Here is a 17917-nt window from a genome sequence, read left to right as displayed (position 1 = left end):
TGTGCAAGAGTTAGTTACCTGCTGGTTGGAAACATTTACAGACTCAAACTTCATGTCCGGTTGACATTCAGAGGTCACAGACTTGGTCTATGCTCTCTGTGTTTTGCCAAACTGCTTTTAGAATAGCTATGCAAGCTCAGATTACATCACAACTGAGGAATAACTTACAATGTACATTGAAATTCACATGCAGCAAAAATGCCTATTCCCCTTTCCATGAAGCTTATCCTCATCCACATAAAACATACTTCAATCCCATAGATCTGGATTTTTATCTAGATCTGCATCAAATTTGACTCATTTATAGTTACCACCTAAATACGCCAGATTTTTTTTTCATCCAGATCAATGCCTTATTCCCTGACAAATTAAAAATCTTGCAATGTTAAAGAAAGTCCTGGATCTGACCCTTTTTCCAGATCCACACCAAATGTTAGTAAGACCCATCCTCCATCCAAGTTTTGTGGGAATCCTTATCTGTAATCCTGCTGACAAACCAAGCAACCAACAAATGGACACGAGTGAACACATATCTCCTATTCACTATTCATTGGGAAAGCCAGCGTTGGATTTGTACACCATGTCCATCAGCCTGAAACTAGAGCCCAGGTGGGGGTATTTGCACAAGTAGGAATAGACAGTTTGCCACTTAACTTCTAAATCATGCAGCCTCTCTGAACATGTGTTAATAAACAACATCAATATCAACACTATAAACAATCCAGACTGAAAAAAACTACAGCCAGATATTTTACACATTCTGATCTATGAACTGCTTGATTCACTATACAAATATTATATAATAATATATGAAAACAACAGAAAACAAGTGGAAGTTATCTCATGTCCCAAACTACTGGAGTCTGCCACTCAGTCTTTAGCGTTGCCGTCTAGTTTGATCCTCCGCAGCCACCAGAGATAACCCAAAAACTGTAAAACATTTTTCTGCTAATAAACTGGTGAAGACAAGTATTTCAAACAGCGGCACCTCTGTGTACATGTTAATGATACAATCTGTACATCGCATACAGGAAGTGCGCCGTGTGTTGTTATCCCTGTTCAAAGCCACGCAGCCGGGGTAGGAGTTCAGTAAATACTGATGATGTCATCGTCTGAAGATGGCTGAAGGGTGAGAGTGAACTCGCAAATTACTTTTTGTTTTAAAATATCATACAGCAGAGAGCACTGTCGTCGTCTACATGTCGTGTTCCTCGCTGCGTTGTGTGTCTCGTAAGCTGTGGCGTGGTTACTTTGAGCAGACGCTGCACTTTACAGCTCACGGAATCAGTTCAGGAAGTGCATTTGTTTACCAAAACATAGCATGGCTAGCGTTAGCATAGCCTGGTTAGCCACGGCGCAGAGCAGCTTAAATCACGCAGTAAATATCAGAGGACTGTATTTGTGCTTCATTCCCACATTTAGCACTAATGTTCAGCCTTTCCAGTCGTATTCGTGGCTTGTTTTGTCAAGTTAGCCTGCTGTGCACTGATAACTTACGCTAGCTAGCTCGTTTAGCTTGCTAGGCTGTATGTGCCAGATTAATGTTAGCGATCAGTAGAGAAAGTCAACAGCTGACACAGAAGAAGTTTGAAGTCTCGTCAAATTCACCAACGATGTTGAGCCTTTGATACATTTGTGATGATCGCGCAGTTGTGCTGTTATGTTCGTGTGAACCTTTTTCTCTGCTGTTTTCGTTTTATGAAGTAGCTAACGTCAGTTTCTAAATGCCTGTGTGATTACAGAGAAGGCTGGTGGGGAGGCTGGCTTCAGCAGAGCTTCCAGGCCGTCAAAGACAAGGTAATGGACGTCATGAAAGCTAGTAGATGTTTTCGTGTCTTTTCCAGCTGCTCAGCATTTACAGTGTTCAGACAGTGTTGCATTCCTCCTCTAGGCTAACCACACAGTTGTCACCTTTTTTCTGGTGGCATGATTGAGGAACCTCTGTCAATAAAAACTGATTACACAGTGTTGTTAAGTTTAAAGGAAGGTCAGATTACCTCAGCTATCTGTTAGCATGAGCAGACTATCGAGAAGGTTACATAGATTCAACTCTTGTACTAAGTGATTAGTCATTTGTTGTTATGATTAATGAATTTCCCTAACTGAGATGATAAACTTGAATCTGTGTGTTGATCTTGATGATTAAATCCTTTTCTGCAGTCATCTGAGGCCTTAGAGTTCCTAAAGCGAGACCTGACAGAGTTCTCCACTGTGGTGCAACATGACACAACCTGCTCCATTGTGGCCACAGCCAATGCTGTCAAAAACAAGCTCGCAGTAAGTTGCAGCCTTTCCCTCGGTCATTATTTTGTAATCACAGCATCTCCTTACAGTCTGTGTTCATGCAGGGTGAAAATCGCTAAAAGCCAAACGTAACCTGTGTTTTCCAGGTGGAAGGTTCCTCCGAGACCACGGAAAAGGTGAAGAAGAGCCTCTCGAGTTTCTTAGGGGTGATATCAGACACACTCGCTCCACCCCCTGATAAAACCATTGACTGTGATGTCATCACATTGGTGGCGACACCAGCAGGAACAACGGAGGTTTACGACAGCTCTAAGGTGGGCAGAATTCAGACTTGTGCTTTTAGCTGAACGGTTGACTTTGGAGTCACCTGTTAGAAAAACACATTACTGTACCACAGACAATGAGTTTCTAATGATAAAACAGCATAGCTAAGCATGATTCTTTTGCAGGTGGGAAACATAAGGTTCTGGTTGTCCCCTATGAAAATATTAAACAAAGTGTTGATTCAGGACAGATTTAATTTGCTTATATTTTTCACAAGAGGCTGCAGGACTTTGAAAGTGAGCACATGATGTGCATGTGGGAACTAAACAACCACAGCTAAGAGTTTGTTTTCCCTGCAGGCACGTCTCTACAGTCTGCAAGCTGACCCTGCGACGTACTGCAATGAGCCTGACGGTGAGACAGCACACAGTGAAGTGACGCAAGTCCTCAGACAGAGAGATAGACTAGTATTAGTTATATTATGTTTGAAGTAGGGCTTTATTTTGTATAGTTCAAAGCTAGTTCAAAAGGGCTGTCACGATGTCAGATTTCCACTAGACTAATATCTAGGCTAAATTAATTTGCAATAATATCATCGCGACTTCTATAGAAATTTGAAAAAAAAAAGTGCGATCAAATCCCTCTTTAACTTTGTGTACTGTGTGCTTTATTTCTTTTTTCTGGCAAGTAAATTACCCTCAAAATACAAGTGTAGGTAGGTGGAGAAGAGAGTTTGTAACCATAACTATAAAAAAAGGTGTACACAAAGAACAATTACCATCAACTATTCAATTACTAGTAAAAAGGCAATCAGATGAACTCAAAAACAAAATATGCCTATCAGTATTCCATTTCATTGTCAAGATTATCACTATTGCACTAACACCCCTAGTTGACATAATCTTTTGCATGTCTGTTCATTCTGTTTAAACCTGGTATAGTTGCAGATATACAGTACAGACCAAAAGTTTGGACACACCTTCTCATTCAAAGAGTTTTCTTTATTTTCATGACTATGAAAATTGTAGATTCACACTGAAGGTATCAAAACTATGAATTAACACATGTTGAATTATATACTTAACAAAAAAGTGTGAAACAACTGAAAATATGTCTTATATTCTAGATTCTTCAAAGTAGCCACCTTTTGCTTTGATTACTGCTTCGCACACTCTTGGCATTCTCTTGATGAGCTTCAAGAGGTAGTCACCTGAAATGGTCTTCCAACAGTCTTGAAGGAGTTCCCAGAGATGCTTAGCACTTGTTGGCCCTTTTGCCTTCACTCTGCGGTCCAGCTCAGCCCAAACCATCTCGATTGGGTTCAGGTCCGGTGACTGTGGAGGCCAGGTCATCTGGCGCAGCACCCCATCACTCTCCTTCTTGGTCAAATAGCCCTTACACAGCCTGGAGGTGTGTTTGGGGTCATTGTCCTGTTGAAAAATAAACGATGGTCCAACTAAACGCAAACCAGATGGAATAGCATGCCGCTGCAAGATGCTGTGGTAGCCATGCTGGTTCAGTATGACTTCAATTTTGAACAAATCCCCAACAGTGTCACCAGCAAAGCACCCCCACACCATCACACCTCCTCCTCCATGCTTCACGGTGGGAACCAGGCATGTAGAGTCCATCCGTTCACCTTTTCTGCGTCGCACAAAGACACGGTGGTTGGAACCAAAGATCTCAAATTTGGACTCATCAGACCAAAGCACAGATTTCCACTGGTCTAATGTCCATTCCTTGTGTTCTTTAGCCCAAACAAGTCTCTTCTGCTTGTTGCCTGTCCTTAGCAGTGGTTTCCTAGCAGCTATTCTACAATGAAGGCCTGATTCACACAGTCTCCTCTTAACAGTTGTTCTAGAGATGTGTCTGCTGCTAGAACTCTGTGTGGCATTGACCTGGTCTCTAATCTGAGCTGCTGTTAACCTGCGATTTCTGAGGCTGGTGACTCGGATGAACTTATCCTCCGCAGCAGAGGTGACTCTTGGTCTTCCTTTCCTGGGGCGGTCCTCATGTGAGCCAGTTTCTTTGTAGCGCTTGATGGTTTTTGCGACTGCACTTGGGGACACTTTGAAAGTTTTCCCAATTTTTCGGACTGACTGACCTTCATTTCTTAAAGTAATGATGGCCACTCGTTTTTCTTTACTTAGCTGCTTTTTTCTTGCCATAATACAAATTCTAACAGTCTATTCAGTAGGACTATCAGCTGTGTATCCACCTGACTTCTGCACAACACAACTGATGGTCCCAACCCCATTTATAAGGCAAGAAATCCCACTTATTAAACCTGACAGGGCACACCTGTGAAGTGAAAACCATTTCAGGTGACTACCTCTTGAAGCTCATCAAGAGAATGCAGAGTGTGTGCAAAGCAGTAATCAGAGCAAAAGGTGGCTACTTTGAAGAAACTAGAATATAAGGCGTATTTTCAGTTGTTTTACACTTTTTTGTTAAGTACATATTTCCACATGTGTTAATTCATAGTTTTGATGCCTTCAGTGTGAATCTACAATGTCAATAGTCATGAAAAGAAAGGAAACTCATTGAATGAGAAGGTGTGTCCAAACTTTTGGTCTGTACTGTAGGTGAGGCTGCACTGATGTTATTTGTATTCTACTATTTATAGAATTAGTTTTCTGTCGTGGATTTGTAGGATTGTTCTGACTTGTGCAATTCAATTCAAAAGTCAAAATTTACAGAAATAAGATCGATGTTATCTTTTCCAAAATCCAAAACATTTTCTGATCTAACGTAATATTCTGCTTCAATACATACTTGCTGATGTTTAGCCTTTTAAAAACAACATTTTCACTGCAGTCAAAAAACTGTTTGCTCTCCAGCTTGCAGCACACAAAGGGAGACGTGCATCTGTATCAACCAAGCAGTACATTTATATAACCACGATAACAAAAATCTCATTTCTGCTCTAAAACTATTGAAATTGAGGCTTTTTTATTTATTTCTTTTTCGGGTGACATTGTCATAAAATATGGCAACAGACACCCCACACAGCTTTGAAGAAGTAACTTTTCATGGTTTTGACAGTGTGTACTAGAGGTTCACAACAACAACAACAGGATAGTTTTGAAGATTGCTTACTGTGTATGCTACACGTCTTTTTCATTCTTCTAGGTCAGATCATAATTGTTATTTATTATATTATTATTATTATTATTATCTGCCTTTAAATGCTGCCCTCATAACTTTTGTTCAGTATTCGTAAAGAATTACCGGGATTTGAATGCTAATTAGCAACGGCACTATTTATCAGTGCTGAATTTCTGGTTTGCTGGATTTGTGTACTTATCCTCTACAGATCGATCAGATAATGCATGCTTTCTAAATATTTGCTGATTCCCCCTGGTATCTTCTGAGTGTATTTTAATGAGAAATTATTTTTGCGCAGGTCCCCCAGAGCAGTTTGATAACTGGCTGTGCAGCTTCAGCCTGGAAGATAAGAAAGGAGAAATCTCTGAGCTTTTGGTCAGCAGTCCCTCTATACGAGCCCTTTACACCAAAATGGTAACTATTGTTGCTTTCGCCAACACTTACTTTCACAGAGCACAGCCTCCCGTTTTGTTTTGAACTCATACTTTACATTCACTTGGCACACTTTTGTCCACAGTGACCTGCCATAACAGCATAACGTAACCTTTTTTATTTTGTATTTACAGGTGCCAGCAGCTGTAGCCCATTCTGAATTCTGGCAGAGGTATTTCTACAAAGTTTTCCAGTTGGACCAGGTAATCATGCAGTAGTCTTTCACATCAGCTTAATTCATCTTTGGTGCCACCTGCTGGCTGATTTTCGAGCTGCCTTGAATTGATAAGTAGTTGCTTAAGTAGGGGGAAAAATTTGAACATTCTTATGGTCTGAAGTTGTTTCCAGTGGCACCATCTGCCCACTGTGTCTGTAGAAAGCCCTGCTTATGTACTTTAATTGAAAACTCATTGCGATTGTTTGGGACAAAGGGACAGACAAACAGCCCTTCACTCCTCTACCTGTGAGGCTGACCGTACCATATTTGACTTTTTTTACAAAGTGTTAGAGATGTTGGTTCAAATATAAATGCTGAAGTCTGTGGTAGTGTTGTGTTGTTAATGATGCCGTCCATCAATTTTATTTTACTATATCTTACCTTTTCTCTTATTTATTTAATTTTATATCATGTTTATTTATTTTATTTAAAAAAACATAAAATCTAGGTGTTAAGGTTGTCTTCCTGTATCCAACAACATAATGGTGGGACAGAATTTAAGCCAACTTTACATTTTTTATGCAGAAACAACAAATGTAACATTCATCTCATTATGAAGATCACTAAAACTGTCCTTTTACACACCCTGAAATTTTTACATTGTTGAATATATTGAAAATTCTTGCGATTGTGTCTTGTAGGAGGAGGCCAGGAGAGTGGCGCTGAAGCAGAGGGCAGAACTGACCACACACACAGAGACTCTGGGCTGGGAGGAAGAGGAGGAGGAGGGTATGCTGTCGTCAGTTTTACGTGCTTCATAAACTGATTCACTTTCAGCCGTGTCACTAACTCTGGTATTCCTGCTGTCACTGTCAGATGACTTCCTCGGCACCCCGTCATCATCTCATCTCAACTTTACACCTCAATTGGACAACAGCTCAACCCGGCTGCCCATGACTTTGACAGGAACAGGACACACTCTGCTGAGCCCCGTGCTGTCTCCCAACGAGGAGCGCGATGCCACCCTCTCGGTCAGCAGCGACAGCGTCAGCCTGCCAACGCAGGTGGAAGTGAGGCCAGAGCCTGTTGCCAGGGAGCTGGCCAAGAAACTGACAGAAGCTAGCTTGGAAGATGTTGAAGACAAGACACAAGAAGAGCAGAGGCCTGGGAAGAGTGACTTACCTCTTGTTACTCAAGTGGAAGCTGTAACCCAGCCGGAGACGACTGTAGAGGGGGCATCAGGGCAGGCTCCTGCCCCCACCTCTAAACCAGAAATGGCAAAGGAGGAGGGGCCGCAGGACCTGAGAGTGTTTGAGCTGAACTCAGACAGCGGGAAATCTACACCCTCTAACAATGGAAAGAAAGGTATGATGACCTGAGGATGTGTTTCAGTTGACAATGAGATCCTTAGTGTGTCAGTTGAATCGAAACAGGATTAAGTTAAGTGATGTGGCTATGAGTTTTCCACTGAATAGGCTTAGAAGTAGGTCACAAAATCTGTCTTTCACGCTCCAGGGTCCAGCACTGATGTAAGTGAGGACTGGGAGAAAGACTTTGACCTGGACATGACAGAAGAAGAGGTACAGATGGCGCTCTCTAAAATAGAAGCTTCTGGAGAGGTAAGTGAGAAGTCACAACCCCTAGTCCAAATAAGTCGGGACGCTGTGTAAAATGTAGATAAAAACAGAATGTGATCATTTGCAAATTAATACCATGTAGCATTGTAGGTTAAAAATGGGTAGGTAAATACATTGTTGTTTTCAATTGAGTATATGGCAAAAAGGATCAAATCATCACATTCTGTTTTGTTTTACACAGCGTCCAAACTTTTTTAAAATCAGGGTTGTACCCTGATACCTTTTGTAGCATTAACCAGATTCTTACATTAAAATATAAAGTGTTGAACGCTTTACTAACCCCTTTTTGTGATGTTTTGTACCAGGTGGATGAAGACTGGGAGAACTGGGACTGAGAGCCGCCGCAACATGAACTCTGTGCCGCCATTAAAGCTAGTTCTCGGCAGACGAACCATGCTTAACGTGTTTTAACTCTTTGTCCACACTGTCACCATGTCATGATTGTCAGTAGAGGATTTTCCGCCGGGTTTGGACCACATTGGTGAACCTGTTGAACAGAGCAACGGTAAGACCAAGGCAATAAGAATTCGACTGCTTTGTCAGTTTAGTGCAGATAGGCCACTCGAGAGGGTAATGACTCAGGTCTTGGCTATTTCTTGGAGTAACGTCTGACTTAGAGAGCGTGCGACACTTGTAATAGATAGAAGTTGCAATCCTTCTGACCTTTAAATCTTAAGGACAAAGTGACGAGTCAGAATGCGACAGGTGGAGCTGTTTCCCTTTTTTCTTTATGCCATTAAATACATTATGTACATTGCGAGTGTATTTCAAGTTGGGCAAAGACTTAAATGCGGGCTGTAACATAGCCATAAACTCTAATGCTGCTTGTCACCTTTCTGAGATTAAATACTCTGCGAGGGATTTGTAAATGGTGATGATCGATTCATTTAATTCTACCTGTGTCTTTCTTTCTTTCTTTCTTTCTTTCTTTCTTTCTTTCTCTTTCATCTTTATTATGCAAGTGAATCTTCAAAATGTGAAAATACTTTAAATACTTTGGCCTTCATTCATAGAGCACCTTTCATTTTGGATTCACTCCCAACTCTAGACATATGGCCTTGTAAAACACACTATGGTGTGATGATATTCTCCAAATGTTTTTGTTATGTCGGACATCTAAAAGTCTCAGTTTCAGTTCTTTTGCCCCTCTGTCATGTTGTGATTCATTTGAGTGTATGAGCTTCATGTCACTTTGTCAGTTTCAAGTGTTTCACTTCTTTGAGTTGTTTTCATTTCATCATTTTGTCTTATTTGGTTAGAGGGAATTCATTAATTTCACCCATTAAGATATTAAAGAGAATTCAAACCAGTCCTGGTGTCATACCAGATTCTTTGGCTTGAAATTAAAGACCGCATCTCTCGTTCTTTACGTAAATAGGAATGATGACAAATCTGGGGAAGTTAATAGCTCAGCAGGTGTAGTGCCAAGTAGACAAAGGAGCGATGTGAGCACACTCCGTGCTTTCCTGATTTTCTTTTCCATCGTCTGTAATGTAACTGAGAAATAAATCAATCCTAGAGATGTAATATTTATACTAAAACGCGTAATTATTGTATTATGTGCTTTGGATTGCATGTCTGTGCGATAACATGCAAAACATAGTGCAGATGGTTACTGTTGAGTTGTATGTTTTTGGTAAAGACATTGGCTGTTCTTCAGGTTTTTGTGTTCTGTCAATGTGTTGCATGTCTATAATTCTCAGCTGTGTATTCCCTTCAGATTGACACTTTGAACTAATCAAAGCTCTACAGCACACATCTGTTCTCAAAGCTGTCAAGTTCCTTTTTTAAGTATTTCACGATATTTTTCAAATGATCATTAAAGGATTCATGGCAAGTGGACTTGGTGTCGTGCATTGTGAAATAATCCAGTGTGGCTATTTTACTTCTGAAGAAGATAAACCAGACGGGTCTTTTTAAACCAGACTAGACTTCAAAAACATTGTAATTAGTGGAGTGCTTTGTAGCTTTGAGCAATGCCCCGGAAATCACCACTCATACCTAAACTCTTGGCTCATATATCAACACCTAATGTGCAACCAAGTTGTCGTATAGAAACGACAAGTCTTTTAAACAAAAAAAAAGTGGAAGTTCACAATAAAAAGGAAACACTTTTCAATGTTTTAAATCTTCAAACACTGGAACCACTTAAATGGTACACCTTCTCATGTCTCTCATGTTGGCCTGGGAGATACCACCACAGCAGAGTTTTAATGCTATCTGTGCTCCCATACTAAAAGTGGCTGTCTGTGGGTGGGGACTTTACAGAGGAACAATGAGTACGCTGAACAAAATAGTCACTAATACGAAGGTTATAATGTGGTACTGTAGGAACCCACAGTTTGGGGAAATGGTGAGTGGAGACTTCTGGTTTGTCTGACTAACTTTGCAGTCAGTTGTAACGACTGGATGGCAACGCTTTGAGATCAAAACAAAAAATGCAATTATCCTTTTCACCCTTAAGTAGCTTCGAGGTTGGAAAAATCCTCTAATTTCCCACTTACAGCATCATATATACAGTACTCTTTATCAGCTTTTCCCGAGTGGAAAATGCAAACGATAAATAGATAATAAAAGATAGTACCATTTAAATGCAAATTTCCATATGATTTTCTTCTTCTTCATCCTTTTGTACACACTTTTTTCCAAAATTCAGCTTGCCATAGTTGCTGTCTTTGGAGATTAGGGACCTCCAACAGAGACTGAGTGTTGTCGGTTTGAACAATATTTTTCTACACAGAATGTGTTTGCAATAAATGGCTCACCAGTGGGTCAGTAAGGTTTATGAAACAAACAAACAAACAAAAAATATCTCGCACACTGCAGGGCTCCAATATTCTCTTATTAAATGCACCAAATAGTGATGTTTTGAACATCGGCCTACATCAGACTAAACCGATGCCTGAGTCTGTGATGAGTAAAAATGCAAAGGTACACAAATATATACAAACACAAACAGGAAGATTGCACATCATCCCTAATAGATGTATATCTGACATACAATTGTGAGATGACACCCCAAAAGTCTCCCGTACCAAAACATAAAAACAGACTCATACACACATAGCAGACTATATCATAGAGGAAAAGTAATATATGTGTCTATAAAACATCCACAAACAAGAAAACCGCAGTGCTACAGAAAAAATAGATTTGTATATAAGTGTAAATAGGCAGTGACCGTGTAAACATGCCTGCAGTATAAGAAATGAGTCACCTGATGGCGCTGTTGCTCCATTTAGGCACCATCAGTCAGAGGCAGCCACTCCTTTTCTTTCAGCTGCAGCATCCATCTCACAGACATGGATTGGCCACATGATCTCTCTCACTCCATTGTTCATCATCAGTTGCATTAAGTATCTCATTTCTGCTCTTTTCTTTTTACATTTGCCATTTTCACAAAGACTCTCTGTATTTGCCCTCCATGGATGCCTCAGGAGAAGCAGCAGGCAGACAATGAAATGTTTATGGGGTCTTTGTGGTGTCATCAGCTGGGCTAATGTAGGTCACCGTGGAGGGACACCTGTACTGCGTGCAGCTGCCTCTGCAACATGGATGCCGCCTGTAAAGATGGCTACTGTCTGTCTGGCTTTTTCTCTCTCTCCCTCCTACCAGACAATAACGAGTGTGTGTGTGTGTGTGTGTGTGTGTGTGTGTGTGTGTGTGTGTGTCCTAGGGGGGATTGGTGATGCAAGAGACAGGGGCATGTATGACGATTAGACTAATACACCAATGTCGAGACTAGCATAGTATCAGTACAGAGGAAAATTCATTTGAGGCACCAAGCTCTCTTTGAAATTTACACAGTTTAAGGTTGAATAAACAGAAACTTGAACCTTTATCTCCTGCCAGTATGGTTATGGTATGTTAATATATTATGAATACATTAGGCAAGGGCAATCCAGGTGAATCAAATTCATCACCCTGAACGCTACAGGCCATAAATGTGACTTTTTGAGATGTGATTTTGTGGCTACAGTTGGTAAAAATCATCTGAAGCAGTCTTTACTTTGTTTACTTGCTTATTTTCTGACTAATATTGCTGCTCTTTTATTCTGAAACTAGCGCTTTCACCTCCCAAATAACACAGACCTCCCAAATAACGCAGACACCATATACATTACATTCTTTCTTACTCTGTTCTCACTCAGAGGCCTTAGTCAGCAGAAAGGCTGTAAAGGAATTTCCTGTCGAAGCCCACTGCTCCCTGGGCCTGTCTGTGTGTGTGTGTGTGTGTGTGTGTGTGTGTGTGCGCGCTTTACATTTCCACCGGCTCCCACCAATGTCATATACAGATCATTTTGCCATGGACAGAGAATGAGGGGTTGGACGCCAATCAGACAGCGGAGAGAAATACTTCCCCCCAGAGGATCTTTTCAGCGTCCCCCCCTTTCCCCTCGTAATCCATCACTGAACACTTCCTGCTTGTCTTTCTGCCTCTTTGACTTTCTCTCTCTCTTATGCCAGTCCATACATACAGTATACTGTCACAGACGTAGTCACACTCGCTTCTGATGTCTCTCAAAGACATGCACACAGAAATGCATAAATACATAGAGAGTCAGGATGAGGTCATTGTCTTGAGAGTGAGTATTATTCTAGGCACCCTAAAGGGAGAAACCCTGTAACCCCTCTGCCTTTCAATAAGCACAAAAGACTCCCTTTGAGGGAGGAGGCGGACTCCTATGGAATGTGTTACCAGGGTTTTCTATAACGACTTGCCTCCGAATTCACACCCATTTCATGTGTGTGCGTGTGTGTGCATCTCTGTATCTTTAGGCTTTCATACAAATTGTGAACATTCTGTCTGAATTATGCTCTTTTTATTTTACTGAGCTTCTACATTAGATGTCCTTTGTACAGTTTTTATACTCTCTATCTAAATGGACTTGACATCTACGTGTGAACTACATGTCCAACATAGTTTTGAGAGAAAATGCAGCCACCAGGCAAACTGTTGATCCATTACTGAGACGGGTTGTGGGGGGGCATCTAAAGTACTCTTGAGATGCCTCCGGATTTTTCCATGACAAACCATCGCCTTTCCCAATGTCGAGCGGTGGGAAACAGGCCACTTTGTTTGTATGAAGCGGTGTCTGGGAGGAATGCGGGCTTTAGTCGGGGAGGGGATAGAAAGGGGGAAAGTATGATAACTCCCACTCCATTCAGATTTATGGTCAAGACAGAGGGGCTCCTCTGGATGCATGTCAGGGGACTAGTAGAACGCCGCCCCTCTACTCTGGGCCTGCCAAAGCAAATGTTTAGTCAAACAACCCCTTGCTATTCTTTACATCCTTCTCTGTCTTTCTTTGTCTCTCTTTCTTGCCATCATATGGAAAAGTGAACAGCAGCCTTTTTCTGCAGATTTTACAAAGCGTACTGTGTGTTTATATTTCAATCTGCAGTTTGTGTGAACAGAAGCTACAGAAGTGTGTGGTTTTGAGTTTTAAACATGATTATAAACCAAGGCTGTGGAGTGTCTGCACAGGCCATATTAAAACAGTGTCAGGTCAATAGTGTGAGAGAGGGATTCAAGTTTGAAAAGTCTAAAGGGGTACTCTGGTTATTTACTTTTTCACTTCCATTAAAGGAGACATATTATGCTAATTTTCAAGTTCATCATTTTATTTTGGGTAACTATTAGAATAGCTTTATGCTTGCTCAGTCTGTCCAGTGCACTGTTTCCCCCTCTATCTGAAAAGCTCTGTTTTAACTCCTGTCTCTTTAAGGCCCCTTTTTCCTAATACCTAGTCTGCTCTGCTTTGTCAGCTTGCACATTCCTGAGCCAGCTCCGCTAACAACAGAACAGCTTTGCTAATTTAATTCTTATGTGCCAAACTAGCTGCAAGGCTTAAATCATGCAAATGTTACTCTGTGACATAGTATGATGTCACAAAGTCACAGAATTAAAGGCGGGCCAACTGACGAGGCGTTTCAGGAGCAGTGTCTTCTGTGGGAGAGAGGAGCTTCTGTTGGTTCGGACTTTGACCTTTTAAACTTCAAGATCTCTCACATGCACATGAACCTATATAAAACACTAACGGCAAGGAAAAAAAGAAAAACATAATAGATTTCAGAATCCTAGCTGCACAGGGTGGGTGGGATGAGGCAGCACTACAAGGTGTTTTTCTATGGGGATTACCTGTGATGAGACCACCTCCCTTGAGGATGAATGGAAGACAGCCTTCAATACTCCTTTTGGCCACTTCGAGTATTTGGTCATGCCCTTCGACCTCGCCAACGCACCTGCAGTCTTCCAGACCCTTTTTAACAACATCCTCAGTGCTGAACCAGTTTATATTTGTCTATTTAGATGATATTCTCATCTTTTCACGGAGCCTGGAGGAACATGTTCAGCATGTCTGGTTGGTGCTCCAAACATTATTGGAGAACAAGCTGTATGTGAAGGTGTAGAAGTGTCACTTCCATTCATCATCTGTGGATTTCCAGGGTTTTGTTATTGAGCAAGGGCAGGTGAGGACTGATCCCTCCAAGGTGCAGGTGGTGACCGACTGGCCGGCTCCGGAGAGTCGTAAGCAACTCCAACGCTTCCTGGATTTTGCCAATTTCTATCAACGCTTTTTTCGTGACTACAGCCGCGCAGTAACAGCCCTCACCCAGCTCACCTCCACCAAGCTCCCTTTTCTCTGGTCCCGTGAAGCCAAGGAGGCTTTTGTTCGACTGAAGAAGTTGTTTTCCACTGCTCCGGTTCTTTCCCATCCTGATCCTAGTCTCCAGTTTGTGGTGGAGGTGGATGCCTCAGACACCAGAGTTGGAGCGGTGTTATCACAGCAATCAACAGCAGACCAGAAGCTTCATCCCTGCGCTTTCATCTCACGTCGACTTACCCCAGCCGAGATTAATTACGACGTGGGCAACCAGGAGCTGTTAGCCGTTGTCCTCGCCCTCCAGGAATGACGACACTGGCTAGAGGGAGCAGCTTATCCTTTCCTCGTTTGGACCGATCATAAAAACCTTGCCTATCTACGCTCAGCCAAGAAGCTGAACTCTCGCCAGGCTCCGGCTCCAGGAACGCCAAACCTGACACCCACTCTCGTCAGTTCTCCTTCTCCTGCTGCCATCAAGTGTTTGATGGCAGCAGCTCCATCCTGGCAGCCAAGTGCTCGCAGCCTTCCCCAAGTGACTGTCCACCTGATCGTTTGTTTGTCCCGGATTCAGCCATATCCCTAATGCTCCAGTGGGGGTACTCCTCTAAAGTGGCCTGTCACCCCGGTTTCCAGAGAACCTTATCCCTCATCCAACAGCAGTTTGGGTTGCCCAAAGTATACGCTGACACCAAGGAGTTCATCTCTGCCTGCTCCATCTGTGCCCGTGGCAAAGCCTCCCATTGTGCTTCAGCCAGCTTGCTACAACCATTGCTCCACCGACTCTGGTCCCACATGGCCATGGATTCCGTCACAGGTCTGCCACCCTCTGAAGGTAACACCGCCATACTCACCATTGTGAACAGATTATCTAAAGCTGTACAGTTCCCCTGCCTAAACTCCCATCTGCCTTAGAGACTGCTAACCTGCTAGTCCTCCATGTTTTCAAGCTCCATGGGATCCCTATGGACTTTGTGTCGGACAGAGGTCTCAATTCATTTCCCAGGTGCGGAAAGCTTTTTGCCAGGCAATAAGTGCGTCCCCTCCGGTTCTCATCCTCAAACCAACGGGCAGACAGTGGACTAACCAGGACTTGGAGTTGGCACTGCGCTGTGTTTCTGCCAGGCATCCCGTCTCCTTGTCCACTCACCTTCCCTGGATTGAATACGTGCATAACTCCCTGGTCAGCTCAGCCACAGGTATGTCGCTGTTCATGGTAGCTAACAGCTTCCAGCCACACAAGTTTCCCAAGCAGGAAGCTGAAGTAGCGGTTCCGTCTGTCCAGGAACACCTGCGGTGGTGTCGCCGGGTTTGGCAGGCTGCCGTTCCGCCCTCCCCGTTCGGTTGGGCAGAACCAATACCTGGCAGACAGACACCGCACCCCAGCTCCTACCTACGAACTGGGTCAAAGAGTGTGGCTCTCTTCCAAGGATCTTCCTCTCCAAACCGACTCCCGTAAGTTGGCACCCAGATTCATTGGACCTTTTGAGATTGTCAAAATGATTAACCCTGCAGTGGCCTGACTCAAACTCCCTCCGGCACTCAAGGGGCACCACTCTTTTCATGTGTTGCTTCTGAAGCCTGTCTCTTCCAAGCTCTTTCAACCTCAGCTATATCATCCCGGTCCAGAGTTTTTTCCTGTGTCGTGATTTTTCTCGTGCTTAAGCTCAAGTGTTTTTCCCTAACTGGGCTAACTGGGCACTCTCAATTTGTTACGCAGGCTTTCTGTCAGAAATATGTCGTTGGGATCCACAGATGAAGTAATTCATTGTGGATTTCAAAATGGACACTGAACTGAACTCAGTTCCCCAGAATTCTCCGGTCTTCACACCAAGGTCCAAAGACTGCTCATAGACCCAGTTTTGAGCTGTACTATTGGTCAGGGTGGCGGACCCCCGACTGACCAGGTAGTCAAAACTCCAGCTCATTCCTTTGTTCTCTCTCTTCTCCACCCTACACACTCACACACTTGTATACAGGACATGTTAGTTATTGTATTTTCATTGTTTGTGTTAAATAAAAGACTTTGGAACCTACATGCTGTCTCTTTAATATTTTATAAGAGTGAACATTGCCAACCTCTACTCTGTTAAGGACTCCAAAATCCTTCCACCATTAGTAGCTGTTATGGTAATTTTGGTTGTAGTTAGTAAGTTAATTACTAATCGGAGTTACAAACTGACAGCTGAGTACCTTTTATGAGACTGGATTATTGAATTGGCTATCTTTTCCCTTCTTCAAGGGTGGTGCTCCTGAGGTGATCTAAAGTCAATTAGATTGCATCATTTATCATAATTAATAATTATAATCATTAATTATTATTGATAGCCAAATTTAGCACAAATTTCCTGTTAATATTGATTTAAAACACAACAGTCGTCTCCAAGCCCAAGCTGAAATTACGTCATACTGTAGTGACATATCTGGGTTTACTTTCTTGAACTTGACAAATCCCCCCCAGAGACACAGAAATCATAGTTTTTGAGACTGAACAGTACTGCCCATGACGAGAAATCTAATCTTTACGGGTAAAATTGGTGCACTGTCCCTTTAATTGAGCACTCCACCAGAATTGTGTCAATCAAACTGGATTTTTTACTGATCAGGACAAAGTCATAAAAAATGTCTCCACCCCATTTTCTCAAGTTTGTCCCTTACAAACGAGTTACTGACAAACATGAAGCTATCACATTTCTGTCTTTAATCTGCTGATATATGACCAGATTTATCATCAATCATCCATTAAACCAGGTTATACTTAAGCTTTCAGTTGTTTAACAGATTCCTGGGCGTGACGTGTTCATTATTTCACAATGGAGAAGGACTCAAATCTCTTCAAAAACTTTTCAAGTTCTTCAAGCCCCATCTCTTCCGGGATGAACCCACCAGGCACAATGCAGCCCTCAGCTGTGTCCATTTTATCCTCTCTTTTTTAAAAAAAAGCTCGACCATCCACTCTGAATATCCTGTTCCCTTCCGTCCCTCTCCCCTCCACCTCCTCCTCTTTTCATTACTGTCCCATTCATTCATTCACTCATTCATTCATTCTCAGCCTTCTCTGAGACACCAGCAGGCCCATTCATCTCTTCCCCTTTCTGCCTCACCCTCCCTCCCTCCCCAGTCTAATCAGGAGACCACACACTCCCTCGTCTCATCTGATGACTGGAAATTGAAGGTGAGATCGTTTTGGTGGTGGAGGAGAGGAGGGCGAGGGCGAGGCGAGTTCGACTGTCTGCAGCCATGCAAATTAGACTGTAAAAACTTCACTGTAGTCTCCATTATGCCATGAATAAAAGCAGACTCTAGCTAGCCTGTTACATAAATCTGCCTTGTAAATTGCAGCATCCAAGAGGGAAACCGCTGCAGAATGCTCCCTGGAGACAAGGCGAAGGGTCTGCTGAGGACTTCTCTTGCACTAAGTTTAGTAGTTTAAAATAGACCAGTCTCTCATGCTGCTGCCAGAGATATGC

General features: G+C 42.5%; 1 protein-coding gene across 1 annotated transcript; it reads left to right on the top strand.

Moving 5' to 3' along the window:
• The first annotated feature begins 977 nt into the window (after window positions 1–977).
• bsdc1 (BSD domain containing 1) lies at window positions 978–9684 on the top strand. Its single transcript, XM_084381685.1, has 11 exons — window positions 978–1129; window positions 1743–1797; window positions 2161–2277; window positions 2391–2558; window positions 2868–2922; window positions 5915–6030; window positions 6183–6251; window positions 6907–6994; window positions 7082–7570; window positions 7721–7824; window positions 8148–9684. The coding sequence occupies exons 1-11, from the start codon at window positions 1119–1121 to the stop codon at window positions 8175–8177; spliced, it is 1302 nt and encodes a 433-aa protein (XP_084237811.1). The 5' UTR covers window positions 978–1118; the 3' UTR covers window positions 8178–9684.
• Window positions 9685–17917: the final 8233 nt, after the last annotated feature.

The sequence above is a fragment of the Pagrus pagrus genome, assembly GCF_965226575.1.
Source record: "Pagrus pagrus genome assembly, chromosome: 18".
NCBI lineage: Eukaryota > Metazoa > Chordata > Actinopteri > Spariformes > Sparidae > Pagrus > Pagrus pagrus.
The sequence above is the reverse complement of the archived record's forward strand: the minus strand, read 5'-3'. Positions and strand labels throughout refer to the sequence as shown.

Bases quoted from the DNA above. Each gene is read 5' to 3' on its own strand.
- bsdc1 (XM_084381685.1), top strand. The intron at 6,995-7,081 runs GTATGCTGTCGT...TGTCACTGTCAG, and splicing joins GGAGGAAGAGGAGGAGGAGG to ATGACTTCCTCGGCACCCCG. The intron at 7,571-7,720 runs GTATGATGACCT...TTCACGCTCCAG, and splicing joins CTCTAACAATGGAAAGAAAG to GGTCCAGCACTGATGTAAGT.